General features: G+C 49.0%; 1 protein-coding gene across 5 annotated transcripts in view; it reads left to right on the forward strand.

Moving 5' to 3' along the window:
* The window catches only part of DNAJC13 (DnaJ heat shock protein family (Hsp40) member C13), a 1,667,846-nt gene that overhangs the window by 1,358,455 nt on the left and 292,480 nt on the right, over positions 1–16,911 (forward strand). For all 5 annotated transcript variants that reach the window (XR_014970022.1, XM_085630673.1, XM_085630671.1 and 2 more), the window contains one exon: positions 13,708–13,877. Coding sequence is in view for 4 of the 5 variants with exons in the window: in XM_085630673.1 (XP_085486799.1) it covers positions 13,708–13,877 (170 nt within the window). In the remaining variant the exon portion in view is untranslated. The remainder of the gene's footprint in view (positions 1–13,707; positions 13,878–16,911) is intronic.

The following is a 16,911-nucleotide window of genomic DNA, read 5'->3' on the forward strand; positions in this document are numbered from 1 at the left end:
CTTCTCCCTGCCTTCAGTTTCCTAGATGTGCACGTTTCTCAATTCTTGAAATGAGAGACTATAATATCTAGTTGTCAAAAGGCCACTGGCCTCTCCTCTAGAAGACATACTAGTGTTATGTGGTGTAGGCACCTACCTAACCTAGTGGAGACTAAACTCTTGAGTTGGAGAAAGAGTGCGCTAGACCCTTGACTTACCCAACTCCAAGTTCAGTAGAGCTCACTTTATTCTAATCTTGATGTATTATATGTACCTAATACTTTTAGTGGTTTTCAGTTAATCACTCAATGAGATTTATCTGGTAAAACAATAGCAAGCTTGAATTCCAACTGCTGCACACCAGAGTGAGAAGTTGGCCTGGTATATGCTGTCCACTAGTTAAAGTGGGCACCTTGCACCAGTCCAAACGACCCTTATGGTGATTAGGTCAAAGATAACCTTTATAGAAAGCTATCCTAGTGATAGCTATGGAGAGCAGCCCTCAGGCGAAGTCTTGAAGGAATGTAAAGCAGCTTGTTTTACCATAACAGAACCTCCTGAGTAATCAAATGAAAGGAGAACCACACATGTGTTATATAAAAAATATGTATTTATTACTAAACACTCTCTACTAATCTCTATGCGAGATTAGAGCACAAAGCACACAATACTTAATCAATAGAACAACTGTAAATAGCACAGTACACAGCGGGCTCCAGGGGGAGACCGAACCATATACTAAAAAAAATGGTATAACCACAACAACTTCAATAGACACAGTGCCTAGAGCGCGTAGAATCACTGGGACCCCGAGGAACCACCCAAAGGAGTGTCACAGGGAGCCCACGGAGGACGGGTGCAGTGTGGGAACACAGACGCGTGCTCCGTACAACTCTATGGAAAGTCGCGGTTGGAAAATTACAGTTTAAGGACACTTCGGAGAGGACTTCAAACAAACCCTTTGGAACATGGAAGGTTCTAAGGCCAGCACCCTTGTGATTATCGAGGTACCCGTGTTACCTATCCCAGAGGAGCCGGGTGCAAAGAGGTTTAGTGGTGTCGGAAACCCTCGTCGTTTTCAATGGCGTGATACGAAGAAGCACTGCTGCCGGGAAGGTGAAAAGTGTCCGGTGGGATCCAAGCCTGGATCCGAGGTGAGAAGAACCTGAAAGCAGAGGGGACAGAGTCTGGGTCACTTCAGGGTGACCAGGGGCTCGATAGACGAATGCCTACCGATGTCTGGTGCTTTAGGTGTGAAGATAGGATGCTTGTCTCTGCAGCCACAGGGACCAGGAGACGTCGACGACCACCAAAGTCCGGAGGTGATCTGTCCCACGAAGGATGTCGAATGCTGAGGGGTCAGTGTCCGGATTGAACACCAACAAGCCTTGGCAACGGCAACCCACGCGGGCAGAAGAAACAGGTTACGGTGTAGACCAGCAAGGTCCAGGAGACTCTCCAAGCTATGGGGAGTCAAGGCACGTCTGGAGCAACCAGGGAAGCCCAAGGAAAATCAAAGTGACCCTAGCCAGGATCCACAGGCCAACTGACCAGAGACCTCGAGTGAATTCGCAAAGCACCAGCCCACAGAGCACTCATGGAGTGGATGCCGGAGATCTTTGGTGGAAATACTGCTCGGGGTCGGGATTACATGTAGCCCAAAGCACAACCTCAAGGATCGCCAAAAAGCATATGCTGTTGCAACAGTACACGGTGCACAGGTGTTCGGGTTGCACGGTCCCCACGAGGGATACTAGTCTCAGTATTGCTGAGAGAGCAGATCGACCTCAGGGTACGCTCGGGGACCTACCTCCTGTGTTGCAGAAATCTTCGGAGTCCTCAGGAGCTCGGGAGATGCAAACCGGTCAGATGCGTTTAGGTGCCTGCTGCTGCAGGGGAGTAACTCCTTTACACCAAGGGAGATTCTTCTGTCGTCCAGCGAAGTGTAGACCGTAAAAGTACTTGGTTTCAGTTGCAGAGTTTAGTCCAGGTAAAATCCAAAGTCCTGTAATCAGGTTTCCCACTTTATACCCAGGGAAGGGGTTGGACTGACTCTGGGGACCCTCCTAGGGGAGGTGCAGGACAGAGGGGTGGCTACACCCATGTCCTTTGTCCAGTTTCGAGCTGGAGCAAATGGTTCCTGCAACTGGTTTGAACTGGACTATGCATGGGGACACCAAATGTGCCCCCAGTGCAGACTTTCTGGCACTCTCCAAGTGCACCTACCCACCCAGCCCCAATTCACTAAAGCCTGTCTGGGAGGAGGTGGTCACACTTCCCTGTGACAGGAAACATATTGTCAGGCCTTCCTCTGCTCAAGCTTGACTCAGCAGCAGGAGGGCAGACTCATGTCTGTGGCTGGCAGCATCCATTTTGTGATGCCCAGGTCGAGAAAGCTGGTACCGGGTATACCGGTGTTTCACATAAGTCCCTCTAGGAGGGTGGAATCATACCTCCCCCGTCAGTTACTGGCGGTGAGGTATGATTCCAAGGTGTTTGAAACCAAACCTGACATGTTTCTAAGCAGCCGTTTTAAAGTTCCCATTTACCGCTTGGTAATAATGCACTTAAGTATATATAGTTGGCTGCATCACAGACAACCCTGGAGAATAGGTTCCGATGGCTGCAGAGGGGCCCTACTCATGTAGGGGCACCCTCTCACATAAAACCGAGCACCCTGCCTTCAGGATTAAGGCCTGCCATAGGGGTGACTGGTAGCTTTATATGTGTAGTGATTTAGAATAGATATAGGGAACCTATATCTAAGTAAGGGTTGCATGCACCTCCTTACGCAGGCTGCAGTAGCAGACCTGTGGTTTCATTTTGACTGGCCTCTAAGAGGTGGCACAATACATGCTTCAGCTTCCTGGGAGGCCTCTGGGGTACCTATGCCCTGGGTACATGGTGTACCATATACTAGACACTGATAAGGGTACCCCAGAATCCAATCTAGAGTGTACCTAAGGTACATGCAATCAATTTACAGGAGAAAGCAGTTAGACTGTGGTCCTGAATAGCAGGATCCCAGTCAGTCTAAGTCAAAAACAGTGAAAGATCAGCAAAAAGTGGGGGTTACCATAAGAGGCAGATCCTACTCTCCTACACGGGCGACAATTTTAAGAACGTCTAGACTTTCTTAACTCTCTATTCTATTCAAAGAATAAACAATGCTTGGCTAGATTGGCATTGGGGTTTCCTCACTCCTCTTCCACCTGTGAAGCTTTAAAATCTTTGCATTGGCATCAGGTGAAAAAAAGGGTTATGTTTAAGTCCCTCTGCCTTGTGTTCAAAGCAGTTCATCACAGTGGTCCGGATATTTCGAATTAAAGATTTCACGAGGATGTGCTATCAAGCTATCTATGCTCCTCTGATGCTCAACTGCTGGTTGTGCCTAGATTCAACTGGCCTTGCTCAGGTCGCAAAGCCTTTCAGTGAGAGCGGCAAAGCTTTGGAGTGCAGGAAAGCATTGAAGTCCAGACTCTTTATTAACAATTAGGATTGGCTGAACTGAATTAAAGCAGGATAGCATTGTTGTCTATTTGCTTCATATTAAGGTTTCTTTTCTGTTGTTTTCTTAGTGCCAGGACACCTTCCGAGGTATTTGTCGCACTTTACAGATTTAGTAACACTTTTGCCTTTGCTTTCTTTTTTTGCAGATTTAATATGGGCTGGGCAGCTTTGTGAACAATGTTTTGCAAAAATCGGGACAATACACCCTAAAAATTGCCAAAAGGCTGGCGGCCAACGCCAGACCTATTGGCTTTGCTAATGCTTGTTTTACCATGTTATACCCTCCGTATATTTTTCCCGGGTGGGTCTTGCTTCTAAACCTGTGATCCCACTCAGGGTTCCCACCTTTCGAAGCATCCTTTCCCAGATCAATGCCTTTTTCCTCTCTCATTTCTCCTAATTGCTTTCAAGTTGAGCTCTACTTGCGCTTACAGTGAAGCCTGCATCCCACCCATTTGATCTTGAAGATCCTGGTTGTTTTCATGTGAGAGAAACAGATTTTGCACATATTTTAACTTAGGATCTTGCGTTTTTTCCAATTATTGAACTATTACTTAACACTACATTTTTTGTGCTCATTTAAGTTTTTTTCAGCAGTTCTTCTGCTTCAGATATATCTGAAGTTGATGGCATTGCATCCCCCGATTTCACAATCTGCTTTATAGTTGCAGAAGTCCAAATTCCACTGGTTCCCCAGTGCTAGACAGTGACCTAAAAGCTGATTTTGTTGCTGCAGTCCCGCTGCGCATTGTATTATTGCAAAAAACACTGTATCCAACTGCTTAGATTCTTACTGTAAATTGTATGGTTTGGGCATGGTCACGATTCGCAAAGCTAACAGAGATTGGGAAGGTATACTCACCACACCTCCCACTGACTAATAATCCCCGGCTAAGGCTGACTAATGAGGTTAGAATAATCATATAATTGCGCAGTAAGGATCTACACACACTGGGTGATCCTTTTAGTAACAAACAATCTGACTTTTTAGGAGTATCTGTGGCCTGGGGGAGCAGTGACCAACATTGGTGGATATTTTCATGTTTCAAAGACTCAGCCTTTTGATGGGCAAAGTGTTCTCATCAATGCCAGTGGGGTTTCTGGAGTGGAAATTCCTCACCGATATTATAATTAACTCACACCATGCCAGACTACTAAAGTACATGCACTTCAGCATAGTAAATGATATGCCCACCTGTAATTTGTCTGACTGATAAATTGGAGCTTGAATTGGGACATGCAATTACTGATGCACAGTGATCGAATTGCTGTCAACGGATGAAAAACATATCCTCAAACGGCCACTTTAGGCCAACTCAGTTAAAATACATCCACATAGCATATAATACCTCTGCTGACTGATGGACATGTAGGGCTCTGAATACAGAGTTTTTTCATATGGAATGGACCTGTCCTAATATATACTTCTGTTTCAAAATATGCTGGCTGAACTGGGTCAGATGACCACTCTAAATTTGATGGTATCGCCATATCCATTCTGGAAATTCATTTGCGATAGCCTTGTTGCTCCTAGATAAACAAAGGGTGACTGTAGGAAAGTAGGATCTGCTTTCATGGTTACCCCCGCTTTTTGCTGGTGTCAGTATGTATTTTATTTACTGGTCTGACTAGGATCCTGCTAATCCCAACCCCAATCACTATGCTTCCTCCCTAAATTGACCATGGTAAGTACTATTGTACATCCATAATTGGCTACTGGTGTACTCCTGTAGGTCCCTAGTATATGTTACTAAGGTACCAATGGCATAAGTACACCAGGGGGTCTGCCATTAGCTTCAGCATGTATTGTGCCACCCATGAGAGACCACTCAAACTGTGACTACAGACCTACCATTGCACCCTGTGTGAGTTGGTGCTAGCTCCCCTCACAACAAATATATGTTTTCTTATATCTGAGGTCACTGCACTTAAAACCTATAAGTCACCCCTCTGGCAGGCCTTTCAGTCCTGAAGGCAGGGTACTTGGTTATAAGTGTGAGGGGGCCCCTGCATGAGCAGGACACACCTACAAACCTCAAAGTCGATTCTTCAAGCTTTGCAAGTGCGGTCAGCCATTTAAATACATATAGTGGACATCAGTCATTACGAGATGTCTAACTATATAGTGGTTGCACCGAACCCGGTCATGTTTGGGATCAAACATGTTGGAATGATACCCCAACACCGATACCAGTGTTGGAAGTATGATCCCATGTATTGTGGGGCTCCCTTAGGGTACCCTCCTGTACTCCCAGTTACAGCTTTTCCGGGTCTGACAACGAGCTAGTGCTGCTGCCTACCATAGACATGATTCTGCCCTCCTGCTGCTGAGCCAAGTTGGAGCAGGGGATGGTAGGACAATAGGTTTTCTGTCGCAGGGAGCTGTGACCACTTCCCAGACAGGACTTAGTGTATTGGGCTGGGATGGGGGTGCGTGCTAGTGCCACCAGACTACTTTAAAGGGCACATGTGGTGTCCTCCTTGCATACTCCAGTTGGAACCAGTTTTCCGAGCCCTTGGATCCCGCTCTGGTGCCAGACTGGACAAAGGACATGGGAGTATCCTCCCCTCTTTCCAGCCCCTCCTCTGGGAGGGACACCCGAGTCATTCCAAACCTTTTCCTAGGATACTTAAGGGCTTACCTGTGGGTTGCTCTTCAGATTTGTCGTGGGACAATACTCAAGCCTGAAACCACATCACTCTTCGACCGTCTAGACACTTGGACTTCACCTGGAAACGAGACTGCATTTAGGAAGACTCCTGCTGCTCCTGGTCTCGCTGTTCTGCAGGTTTTCTTTGTCATCTGTGTCTGTGCTTCTTCCACGATCTTCAACGTATCTGTGAGCTTCAAGGTCACCTAAAGTATTCTCACTTGGAGTGAAAGAGTCACCCCCTGCATCTGCAGGCACCGCAATGAAGCTGACAGGTCTGCTGCTCCCGTCGTTCCACAGACTTTGAAAGGCTCAGCAACATAGGGGGTGGTTCTGCAACTCCCTCAGGGCCTGACCTGACCTCTCTGTAATTTTGAGTCTGGTATCTCTCATCGGAACCGCTTGGACCAAGCCCCTGTGCACCGCATCGACTTGCCTTTGCCAAGGCTTGTTGGCACTGTACTCCAGAGAACTTTGAGCTATAAGAAGCTCCAGCATCCCGTCCTGCCAAGTAAAGCATCTGCACTGCATCCTCTGCACTGTGGCCCTTCCTTCCTGGTGAGTTGCTTGAGGTCCTTTTGCGACTCCTGTACCTTCGGCCTGTGGGTCCTCATGAGAGTCTTCTCCTGCTTCAGTGGGCTCCCCTGCTTGCTCGGGGCATGCTCGGACTTTCCTTCTTGTGGTGAGTCCTTTGAACCTTACTAGTCCCAACGTTGGTCCTTCTTCGCTTTACATGCCTTTTGCAGCTGCCTAGGCTTGGTTTTGCCCCCGCCGGACATCAATCCCCTGGTTCTCAACTTCTGACATGGGACAGATCGTGCACGGCACCTGGTCTTCCTCAGCATCGCCTGGTCATCACAGCAGCAGCAACTAGGTCACCAACAACTCTTTGAACCGCTTGTCATCGGTGGGCATTGCTCTTCTGTGCCTCCTGATCACCTGCGAGTGGCATAGACACTGTCCCCTCTGCTTACAGGCTCTGCACTTCCAGTATCCTCCCTTGGATTCCACCGGAATCTTCTCCAGTGGCATCTCTCCTGGAATCCTCCATTGTGGTCTACAGCAGTTTCCGACATCACTTCGCACCTATTCACCCGGGTTCCCTGGTGTAGTTATCCTGGTTTCTGGGGCATCCACGGGTGGATTGATTCTCCAACCGTCTGTTTTCCACAGAGTTCCTTCAGTGTCTACTGGGAAGGGTCCTTCCCTTCAAAACTGCAACTGTGACTTCCCCGTTGACGTCTATTGGACACGGGGCTGTGTTTCCACTCTGCACACAGCCTCCGTTGCTTTCCTGGGTACTTACCTTGGGTGGTTCCTTGTGTCCCCAGCTCCTCTGAATTTCCTGGTCCAAGTCCAGACTTCGTTCGCAATTCGCAAATCCACTTTTTTAATATATGATTTGGTCTCCTCCTGGAAACGACTGTATTTTGTGCCTACTTCCCTATTACAATTGAAGTATTGTGTATTATATCTCCGGGTAGGAGATATACCAATGTGATGGTGAGTGTTGTGCAATAAATAGACATATTTTTATATATACACTGTGTGGTTCTTTTTTGTTTAGCCTGCACTATATGATTAGAACTGGTATACCAAGCTGCTTAACACTCCTTCAAGATAAGCCCGAAGGCTGCTCTCCACAACTACCACTTAGAGAGCTTTCTCTGGATGTCCAAGATCACTGTAATCACCACAAGGGTTGTCTCAATTAGTGCAAGGATACTATATGGACCACTGATGCGTCCAAACTCATCCCATCCCAGAGATCTGTGAGGCACCCTCAAACCATATCTAGCAAATGCACCATTGCTGCCATAAAGGATAGTGGTTTACTTCATGCAACAAGTACACAACATGGATTTGTGTGGTCTGCTAAGTCACTAAAACTCTAACTATATCCTGTGTTATTGTATATTACATATTGAATTGGGTATTCAATTGTTCAGGTTACCTTAACTGTGTGACTGATGTACGGAAACTGTCATTTGAACTTCTAACGTGTTGCCTTGTTTAAAAGTAAAAGTTTAACAATAAAAGATATATCTGGAAGTAGAAACTCTGTATATGTTTCCACAGTACTCTCAGGTTACTTTCATTTGCAATTGGGATCTGTACACCCCGAATTCTGAACTCATGTATTAAGTTATACATCTTCCTGCCCCTTTTCGCAGATTATTCTGTGGAATTTGGTACACCTTATAATGAAAACCAGAGTTAGTTGTCTCCTCCGTCAATTTTTGGGCTGTTTTAGAAATTTTTCTTAAGTCTAATGTCCTGAAAATATATGATTTCAGTCTGGAGCAGGCATTATTTTTTTTTTTTTTTTGGTAGATCTAAGGGGATTCCATCTAGCAGTGGTTAGATCTTTCAGTGTCAGTAGTTTCTGTGAATATGGTTTCCATCATCAATTTAGAAAAAAATATCTTTCATTGGGACATTGTCCTCCAGTACTTCTCCAATACCAAGAAATCCTAAATTGAATCTGCAAAAGTGGTGTTCTCAGTCCTCTGTCTTACCTTGTAGTTTGCTTAAAACCATTATCTGTGTCTTTCTTTTGATTGTGACAGATATATCTGAAAGAGACACGTTAGTGATAGATTCCTTACCTTAGAATTCCCCCCAGGCGTCAGACTGGATCTGGAAAGTTTTTGTCAGCAGAACCCCTGCGCGTCGGAAGGTGGCGTCGTGCGGCTTCGTGTCCTTTGTAGACGTCATGATCGCTGGGATGACGTCGCGGCAGCTACTTAGATGCCGCCCTTGCGCGCTGACGTCAGTTCTTTCTTTGTCCGCGCCAGCAAGCGCTGATTCGGAGAGAGCGATACCCCCAGTCAATTTTTGCCCGAGTTTTTAGGGACTTTTGTCTGTCTTTTTGTAGTCTTTGACTCCTGGTGTTATAGGGATGCCCGGTTTCAAGTCTTGCGAGGTTTGACCCGCATAATGCCAGTGACAGACCCGCACCGTGAGTGTCTCTTCTGCCTGGGGCGCGACCATGACCCCACGTCATGCCCCGACTGCTGGGCCATGGCTCCGAAAACTTTGAGGGAGCGGGCCCGAAAGTTGCTTGATGCCCGGGAGTCGGCTCCGCGCCGTTCAAGGTCCCGGTCCCGTGGGAGGTCGAGGGACCGGTCGTGGAGCCGCCACCATCGTTCGACGAAGTATTCGCACTCTGGGTCAGGTAAGACGAAGCACAAGAAGTCGAAGCGATGTCGCTCTGCGCCTTCCCCTAGCCTGTCGCGCGACACATCTGAGGGTGCAGGTGGTGCCACCCCCGCGGCTCCAGCGGAGCCTACGCAGTTGCCGACGGCCTACCTGCCTTTCCCGGGTCAGTCGGCGACTCCGGCCTAGCTGCAGGAATTTCTGTCCGCAATGGGCCGTCTCATTGGCCCGTCGGGCCCCGCCGGCGTGCCTTCAGGCCCCGCAGGTCCGACTGGGGGTCCTCGCCCTTCTTCGTCAATGCCTCCGGCCCCGACGTCATCGACGGCTCCAGCCTCTGCACCGCGAGACCCCCATGGATCCATGCATGGATCACAGCCTGTGTCGGATGACCTCATACTACCGCCACCGACGTCTACGGCCCCGCCGGCATCGGCCGATGTAGTCCACGGCTTCCACCCCGACACGTAGACGGTGCCGAACCAGTGTCGATCGACGCCGATGGGGAATTTTCATCCCTTTCTCCATCCTCCTCCTCCTTTCCCACCTGCCCAGCAGGTTACGGAGGCCTGGGAGGGGTCTGAAGAACTTCTCGCAGCACAATGTGAGTTAGACCCGGACTGGGAAGATGATTTGGTGGACGCAGGTGATCTGGATTTCTCTCCCGAACCTGGCGCACCGTCTCCTTCTACCGTGGCTACAGAGGAGGGTGGTCCTTATTCAGTGGTGTTGCGTAGGGCAGCAGAGGCTCTCCACCTCGAGCTCCCTACAGTGGCCATCAGGACTAACCTCCTGACAGAAGTGCTTCGGCCGGCAGCTTCCTCTGCGGAGCCGCTGCTGCCCTTTAATGATGCACTTTTATACATTCTTTTGTGCACCTGGTCCAAGCCCAACACAGGGGCTCCTGTGGATAGGAATGTGGCCGGACGCCATCACCTGGCCCCGGGCGACCCCCATTTTCCTCTCCCAACACCCTACCCCTGAGAGCTTGGTTGTCCAAGCCTCTGCGTCTCCGAGCGCATTCCCTTCCACACCTCTGGACAGGGAATCCAAGAAACTGGAGCAGTTTGGGAAGAAGATTTTCTCTTCCGTCAGTTCAGGGTTGCGGTCTGTGAACACTGCATGCCTCTTGGGCCATTATTCCCACTCTGTGTGGGATACGGTGGCGCAGGTGCTGCCTCAGTGTCTGGAGGAGGCCCGGACGGTGCTCTCCCAAGCTATTGCTGAGGGGAGAGATGCAGCCAAGTTCACGATTCGTTGTGGCCTTGACACCGCCGACTCGCTGGGCAGAGCGATTTCCATGACAGTGGCGCTATGTCGTCACGCCTGGCTGAGGCCGACTGGCTTTTTTGGGGATGTCTAGGACACTCTGATGGCGATGTCTTTTGATGGCACTCGCCTTTTTGGTGACAAGGCAGACAGTGTGTTGGAGCGTTTTAAGGACTCGCGGGCTATGGCCAAGTCCTTGGGCCTTCCGGCCACGCGCACTCCTTAGGCTTCTGCTTTTTGCTCCTTTCGTGGCCAAGGAAGGGTGCCCATGAGCACTTTCAGTTCACCGTGCTCCCTTTTGGCCTTATCAGCGCCCCTCGGGTGTTCACGAAAGTGATGGCGGTGGTCGCAGCTCATCTGCGCAGATCAGGGGTTTCAGTCTTCTCCTATCTCAATGACTGGTTGTTGAAGGCGGGCTCGCCCAGGCTGTAGTCTCCCACCTCCAGACTACAGCCGACCTCCTGCATTTGCTGGGGTTCTCCATCAACGTGCCGAAGTTGCACCTCATTCCCTCTCAGAAGCTCCAATTTATCGGAGCGGTTCTGGACACGGCGCAGTTTCAAGTTTATCCTCCTGAACAGCGAGTCCGGGACATTCCGGCTATGATTCTGATCTTTTCGGGCCTTGTCCTGGTTTTCGGTCAGGATGACCTTGAGGCTGCTGGGCCTCATGGCCTCCTGCCTCCTGCTCACCAATCATGCCAGATGGCATATGCGGGCTCTGCAGTGGGACCTGAAGTTCCAGTGGGCGCAGAATCAAGGTGACCTGTCCGAGTACATCCAGATCTCGGAGGGAACTGCACGACAGTTGCAGTGGTGGCTCACGAACCAGCATTGGGTCAGCTGCAGATCACTCGCCCTTCCCCAACCGGAGCACACAGTAGTGACTGATGCGTCCCTCCTGGGATGGGGCAGCCACATGGGAGAGGCGGAAATCAGAGGCCTCTGGTCTCCAGCGGAGTCCAGGCTCCATATCAACCTTCTGAAGCTCCGGGTGATCCTACTTGCACTGAAGCCATTCCTTCCCTCTGTCAAGGGGAGAGTAGTGCAGGTGTTCACAGACAACACCACCGCCATGTGGTACTGCAACAAGCAAGGCAGGGTGGGGTCGTGGACCCTATGTCAGGAGGCTCTACGTCTCTAGACATGGCTGGAACGTCAAGGCATTTCCTTTGTGGGTCAACACCTGGCAGGTTCTTTGAACGCCAGGGCGGACGAACTCAGCCACAGGTGCTTGATGGATCACGAATGGCGTCTTCACTCGGAGGTGGCACAAGGTCTCTTTCAACAGTGGGGAGAGCCCTGGTTAGATGTATTCGCCACCGAAGAGAACGCCCAATGTCAGCAGTTCTGCGCGTTGGAATTTCCAAGGCGGCACTCGCTCTGCAACGCTTTTCGTCACAAGTGGAGTTGTGGTCTATTGTACGCCTTTCCGCCTATACCACTTCTACCCAGAATGCTCAAGAAGAGCAGGCGTGACCGGGCCCAAGTCATTCTTGTGGCCCCGGACTGGGCTCAAAGAGTTTGGTATCCCGAGCTACTCCGTATAGTGTGGATCCCCCGATCTGACTGCCTCTTTGGAAGGATCTTCTGTCGCAGCAGCAGGGGCCGGTCCTCCACCCGAACCTGTCCAGCCTCCACCTCCTTGCGTGGAGATTGAGCGGCGGCAGTTGATTCCATTTGACTTGCCTCCTGAAGTCTGTGATGTCATTCTGGCAGTCAGGCGTCCCTCCACTAAATCGGTATACGTCTGCAGGTTGAACACATTTGTGGCATGGTACACAGCAAAGGCTGTAGATCCCCCTTTTGCCCATCTTTCAGAATTCCTTTTGTTCCTTCTTTCTTTGGCCCGGTAGGGCTCTGCTCTGGGCACTATTAAGGGCTACCTTTCAGCAATTTCGACCTTTCTCAGGCTCCCTTATCAGCCCTCTCTCTTCATGTCCCTTGTCGTAAGTAGATTTCCCAAAGGCATTACTCACCTTTTCCCTCCTATTCCATTTGTGATGCCACAGTGGGACTTGAATCTGGTTCTTACTCATTTGATGTGCGCTCCTTTTGAGCCGCTTCACAACTGTCCTCTTTGTTTACTGACTTGAAAGACTGCTTTCCTGGTTGCCGTCACCTCCACTATGCACGTGAGTGAGCTCCAGGCTCTTTCCTGTAAACCTCCTTTTCTATCTGTTCATCCGGACAAGGTTGTGCTCCGCACTCGTCCTTCCTTCTTGCCAAAGGTTGTTACTGCCTTCCACATCCGGCAAACTATAACCCTGCCCACTTTCTTCCCACCTCCGCACCCTTCCAGAGAGGAAGGGAGGCTCCACCGTCTGGACTCAAAAAGTGCGCTCTCACTTTACTTGAATCGCACACAACAGTTCCGGGTGGATGACCAGCTCTTTGTTGGCTACGTAGGCGCCAAGAAAGGCCGGGCTGTACACCAGAGGACTATCTCCCGCTGGGTCGTCTTTTGTATAAATGCCTGTTATTCTCTGGTTAAAAAGGAACCTCTGGTGGGGCTGCCCACCCATTCTACCAGGGCGACAGCAGCTACTACTGCATTGGGACGTGGTGCTGCACACTTTTACTAAGCATTATTGCCTTGACAGCCAAGTCCAGAGAGATGGCTCTTTGGCCGTTCTGTTCTCCGTGACTTTCTGGTGTGATCTTGGTTCTCAGACCCACCTTCGTGGTTGGTATTGCTGGGGTATCTATTCTAAGGTAAGGAAACTATCACTAACGTGTCTCTTTCAGATGCACAAGTTACTTACCTTCGGTAACTATATATTTGTAAGAGACTTTAGTTAGTGATAGATTCCTTACCGCCCCACTCATCCTCCCCGGTCTGCGAACTGATTTCTAGGGTTAAGGTCATCCCTTTCAGAGCCCTAGCTTCAATGCACCAGTGGTCAGTATCTTGCATGGCTCTGTGTTCCTGGCGCGGAAAGTCGTGTACAGAACTGATGTCCGCGAATGAAGGCGGCGTCTAAGTAGCTGCCGCAACGTAATCCCGGCGATCACGACGCCACCTTCCCACGCGCAGGGGTAAATTTTTGCCTGGTATCTAGACATTATATAATCTAATTCAGTATTTTCATCTCTCTCTCATCAGTGACCCTGAATAATATCTCCATTTTGTTTTTCAAAAGGTCAGGCTGACGCTGATGAAGTTCTTACCAGGCCTGTTTATGGATGCCATGAGGGATAATCCTGAAGCCGCTGTCCACATTTTCGAAGGCACGCACGAAAACCCAGAATTGATTTGGAATGACAACTCCAGGGAGAAGGTGTCCTCCACAGTCCGTGAAATGATGTTGGAGTATGTAAAGAAATGTTTATCATAGTATACCAAAACAACTGCCCACAGGTCTTTAATGAGCAGAAAAGCTTATATTGGTTAGGTTGTTGTCATACCTACTCAGTATGTGTAAGATAATGGGGTATAGTTAAGTTTGAAACGATTAGTCAGGATTGAATATTTTGACCGCTAATACCATTAAAACTGTTTTGCAATATAGCATGAAATATTCACAAAATAATCGATTGCAGATAAGTTTGATCCTGGAAAAAAACGTGCAGAATAATTAAGTCAGTAATTCTACTGAGTGTCCCATACCTTGTGTGTTCTTTTCAAATTTGTAATTTTTTTGTGGACGGCAACCCACAAGACTATTACTTCGTTAAAAGCCTTTCTGCGTATTTTAAAACATACTCCACACCAAGCTCCAAAATGGTATATAGTTATGACAGTTTGAGTTTAGAGCCTGATTTTAATTGCAACCCCAGCAATCTGACTCGATTACAGGGCCACAAAACTTGCACACTAGCTGTGCTTTCTCATTAATCCCACGTTGACGCTACTGACAAAGTATTCAGTTTATGTGGTGCAGGGTAACCACTTTGCTCTATTTGGGTTCCTACATCAGAGAGGTAAGATGTACACTTATTTGTAAAAGTAAAATCGTGTTTGAGAAATAGGCTGCACAGCTTAAGTCAAAATGAATGCTGGGGTGGTAGACAATGAGAAAAGCATGCCACAAAATAGCTAGAAATGCAGATCTTTTAAAAGGTGGATGGCAATAAAGAGTGATACTGTAGATAGGAAATTACTGTAAAAAGTGCCATTTGTCTGCTGGCTACAAATGAGGTTTTTTCCAGATGTCTCTATCACATTCTGAGTTCAGATAAAAAGTTTAATTCTAAGAACTTTCTCTCTCCGATTGTTATATATTTAGTACCTCATCTTTTTCCCAATAAACACTAAACAAATTTATAACAACCACCAAAAAGCACAGTGGCCTCTGTTGCATGCCAAATTTGGTGATACTCTTTCCAGCAATTGCTATAGAACAATTTATTTTTGAAGATGCCTCCTCCTCATTTTTTTAGCAATTATAATGAAACTCTAATGAACAATTTAGTTACCTTTGGTAAAAATGTATCTGTAAGAGACATATGTTAGTTATAGACTCCTTAACTTAGAATTACCCCTAGGCGTCAGACTGGATCCAGAGAATTTCTTCTCTTAGCAATACCCCAGCGCATCGTTATGTGGTGTCAGTTGACTCCACGTTTGTCATCAGTCGTGGTCGCAGGTATGACGATGCGTTGTCTACTTAGACGCCACACCTGCAGGCTGACGTCGTTCTGACACGACTTTCCACGCCAGAAGCGCAGAGCCATGAAAGACACTGACCACTGGTGCTCTAAAACTAGGTATCCCTAGAATTCAGTTCGCAGAGCGGGAGGATGGGTGGGGCGGTAAGGAATCTATAACTAACGTATGTCTTTTACAGATACATCGTTACCGAAGGTAAGTAACTTGTTCATCTGAAAGAGACTGTTAGTTATAGATTTCTTACCTTAGAATAGATACCCCATCAATAACCTCCCCAGAGGAGGGTCTGCGAACCAAGTTCACACCGGAAAACCCTGAAGGACAGAATGGACAAAGTAGCCGTCCCTCCGAACTTGTCTATCCAGGCAATAATGTCTGGTGAACGTGTGCATAGATGCCCACGTGGCCGCCTAACACATGTCGATAAGTGGGACTCCACGTGACAAAGCCGTAGTTGCTGCGGTAGCTCGAGTGCATGTGTACTCACAAACATTTTCCTGGGGCCGTAAAGTTTGGTCTTTGGTGTGACCGAGGGCCTCACTGATGCCAGTGGGGGAGGTGGGGCTGTTGTAAAGTAGGTGTAGGGGAAGCAAAGCACGTATATCTACTGGCTGAACTAAATTTTGCAATGTGAAACCTGAAAACCTAGGATAAATCCCGGCTTCTCCACTTGACCAAATTGTGTGACCTTGGGCAATTGCTTTATTTTCATTTCCCTCCTTTTTAGGTCGAGGACTACCGGTCTGCCAAAGGCAGAACCGGAAGTCGGAAGATTTAATGTTTTCTAGAGTGGCTATTTAGCCCGCCTCTCTTTTTGCTTCTCCTCCATTGGCTGGCTTCCTAAACGGAGGCCAGCCATTGGAGGAGAGAGCCGTCCCTCCAAATAGGCTCCATCTTTTTCAGATTCGGGGGCGTGTTCCTTGCTGTTCTTTCCACTTTTTAGCCACGCCCTTTTAGAACAGCAGGAACACGCCCCCGAATCCGAAAAAGTTTCGAAGCTTCGATCCGCCATTTTTTTACTGTCGTCTGGCCGTGAGGATCCATCCGTCCGGCGCCGTCAGGGCTTAGGCTGGAGGGGGTGGGGGCCCTCTCTCTCCTCCTCATAGACTCCTGTCTCCCTCGTATCGCAACTTGTCCCCACCCCCGGATTACTCTCCACCTGGGCAGTATGGTGTTTCCCGCAGGTCTCCCTCACCGGGCTCTCAGATGCCTAAGACCTCCAGGCATTACGGCTCATTTCGTAGGTCTCCCTCCCCGCGCTCCCGAAGGTACCCTTCGCCCCCTTCAGCAAGATACCACCGAGAGCCGGAGAGCAGTAGACGGGTGAGTGCACTCTCGTGCCCGAGGGGGGAGGTCACGAATCCGCAGATGAGAGGCGGTAGCAAACGGCGAATCGGGTGTATATGTCGCCAGCTTGGCGCAAGGACAACAGAGATCATTAAAGGCGAACGATCCCCTTTCTCCTGGGGGTCGCAGACCTCCGTCTCCTCCCCGGCGACCTTTCTCCCCAGGATCCCGCAGGCCCCTCTCTCCCCCTGGATCCCGCAGGCCCCTCTCTCCTCCTCATAGACTCCTGTCTCCCTCGTATCGCAACTTGTCCCCACCCCCGGATTACTCTCCACCTGGGCACTACGGTGTTTCTCGCAGGTCTCCCTCACCGGGCTCTCAGATGCCTAAGACACTTTGGCTGACATAGCATTCTCCTGTTCAAATTAACAGACGCATTTAGCCCAGT

The sequence above is a fragment of the Triturus cristatus genome, chromosome 10, assembly GCF_964204655.1.
Source record: "Triturus cristatus chromosome 10, aTriCri1.1, whole genome shotgun sequence".
NCBI lineage: Eukaryota > Metazoa > Chordata > Amphibia > Caudata > Salamandridae > Triturus > Triturus cristatus.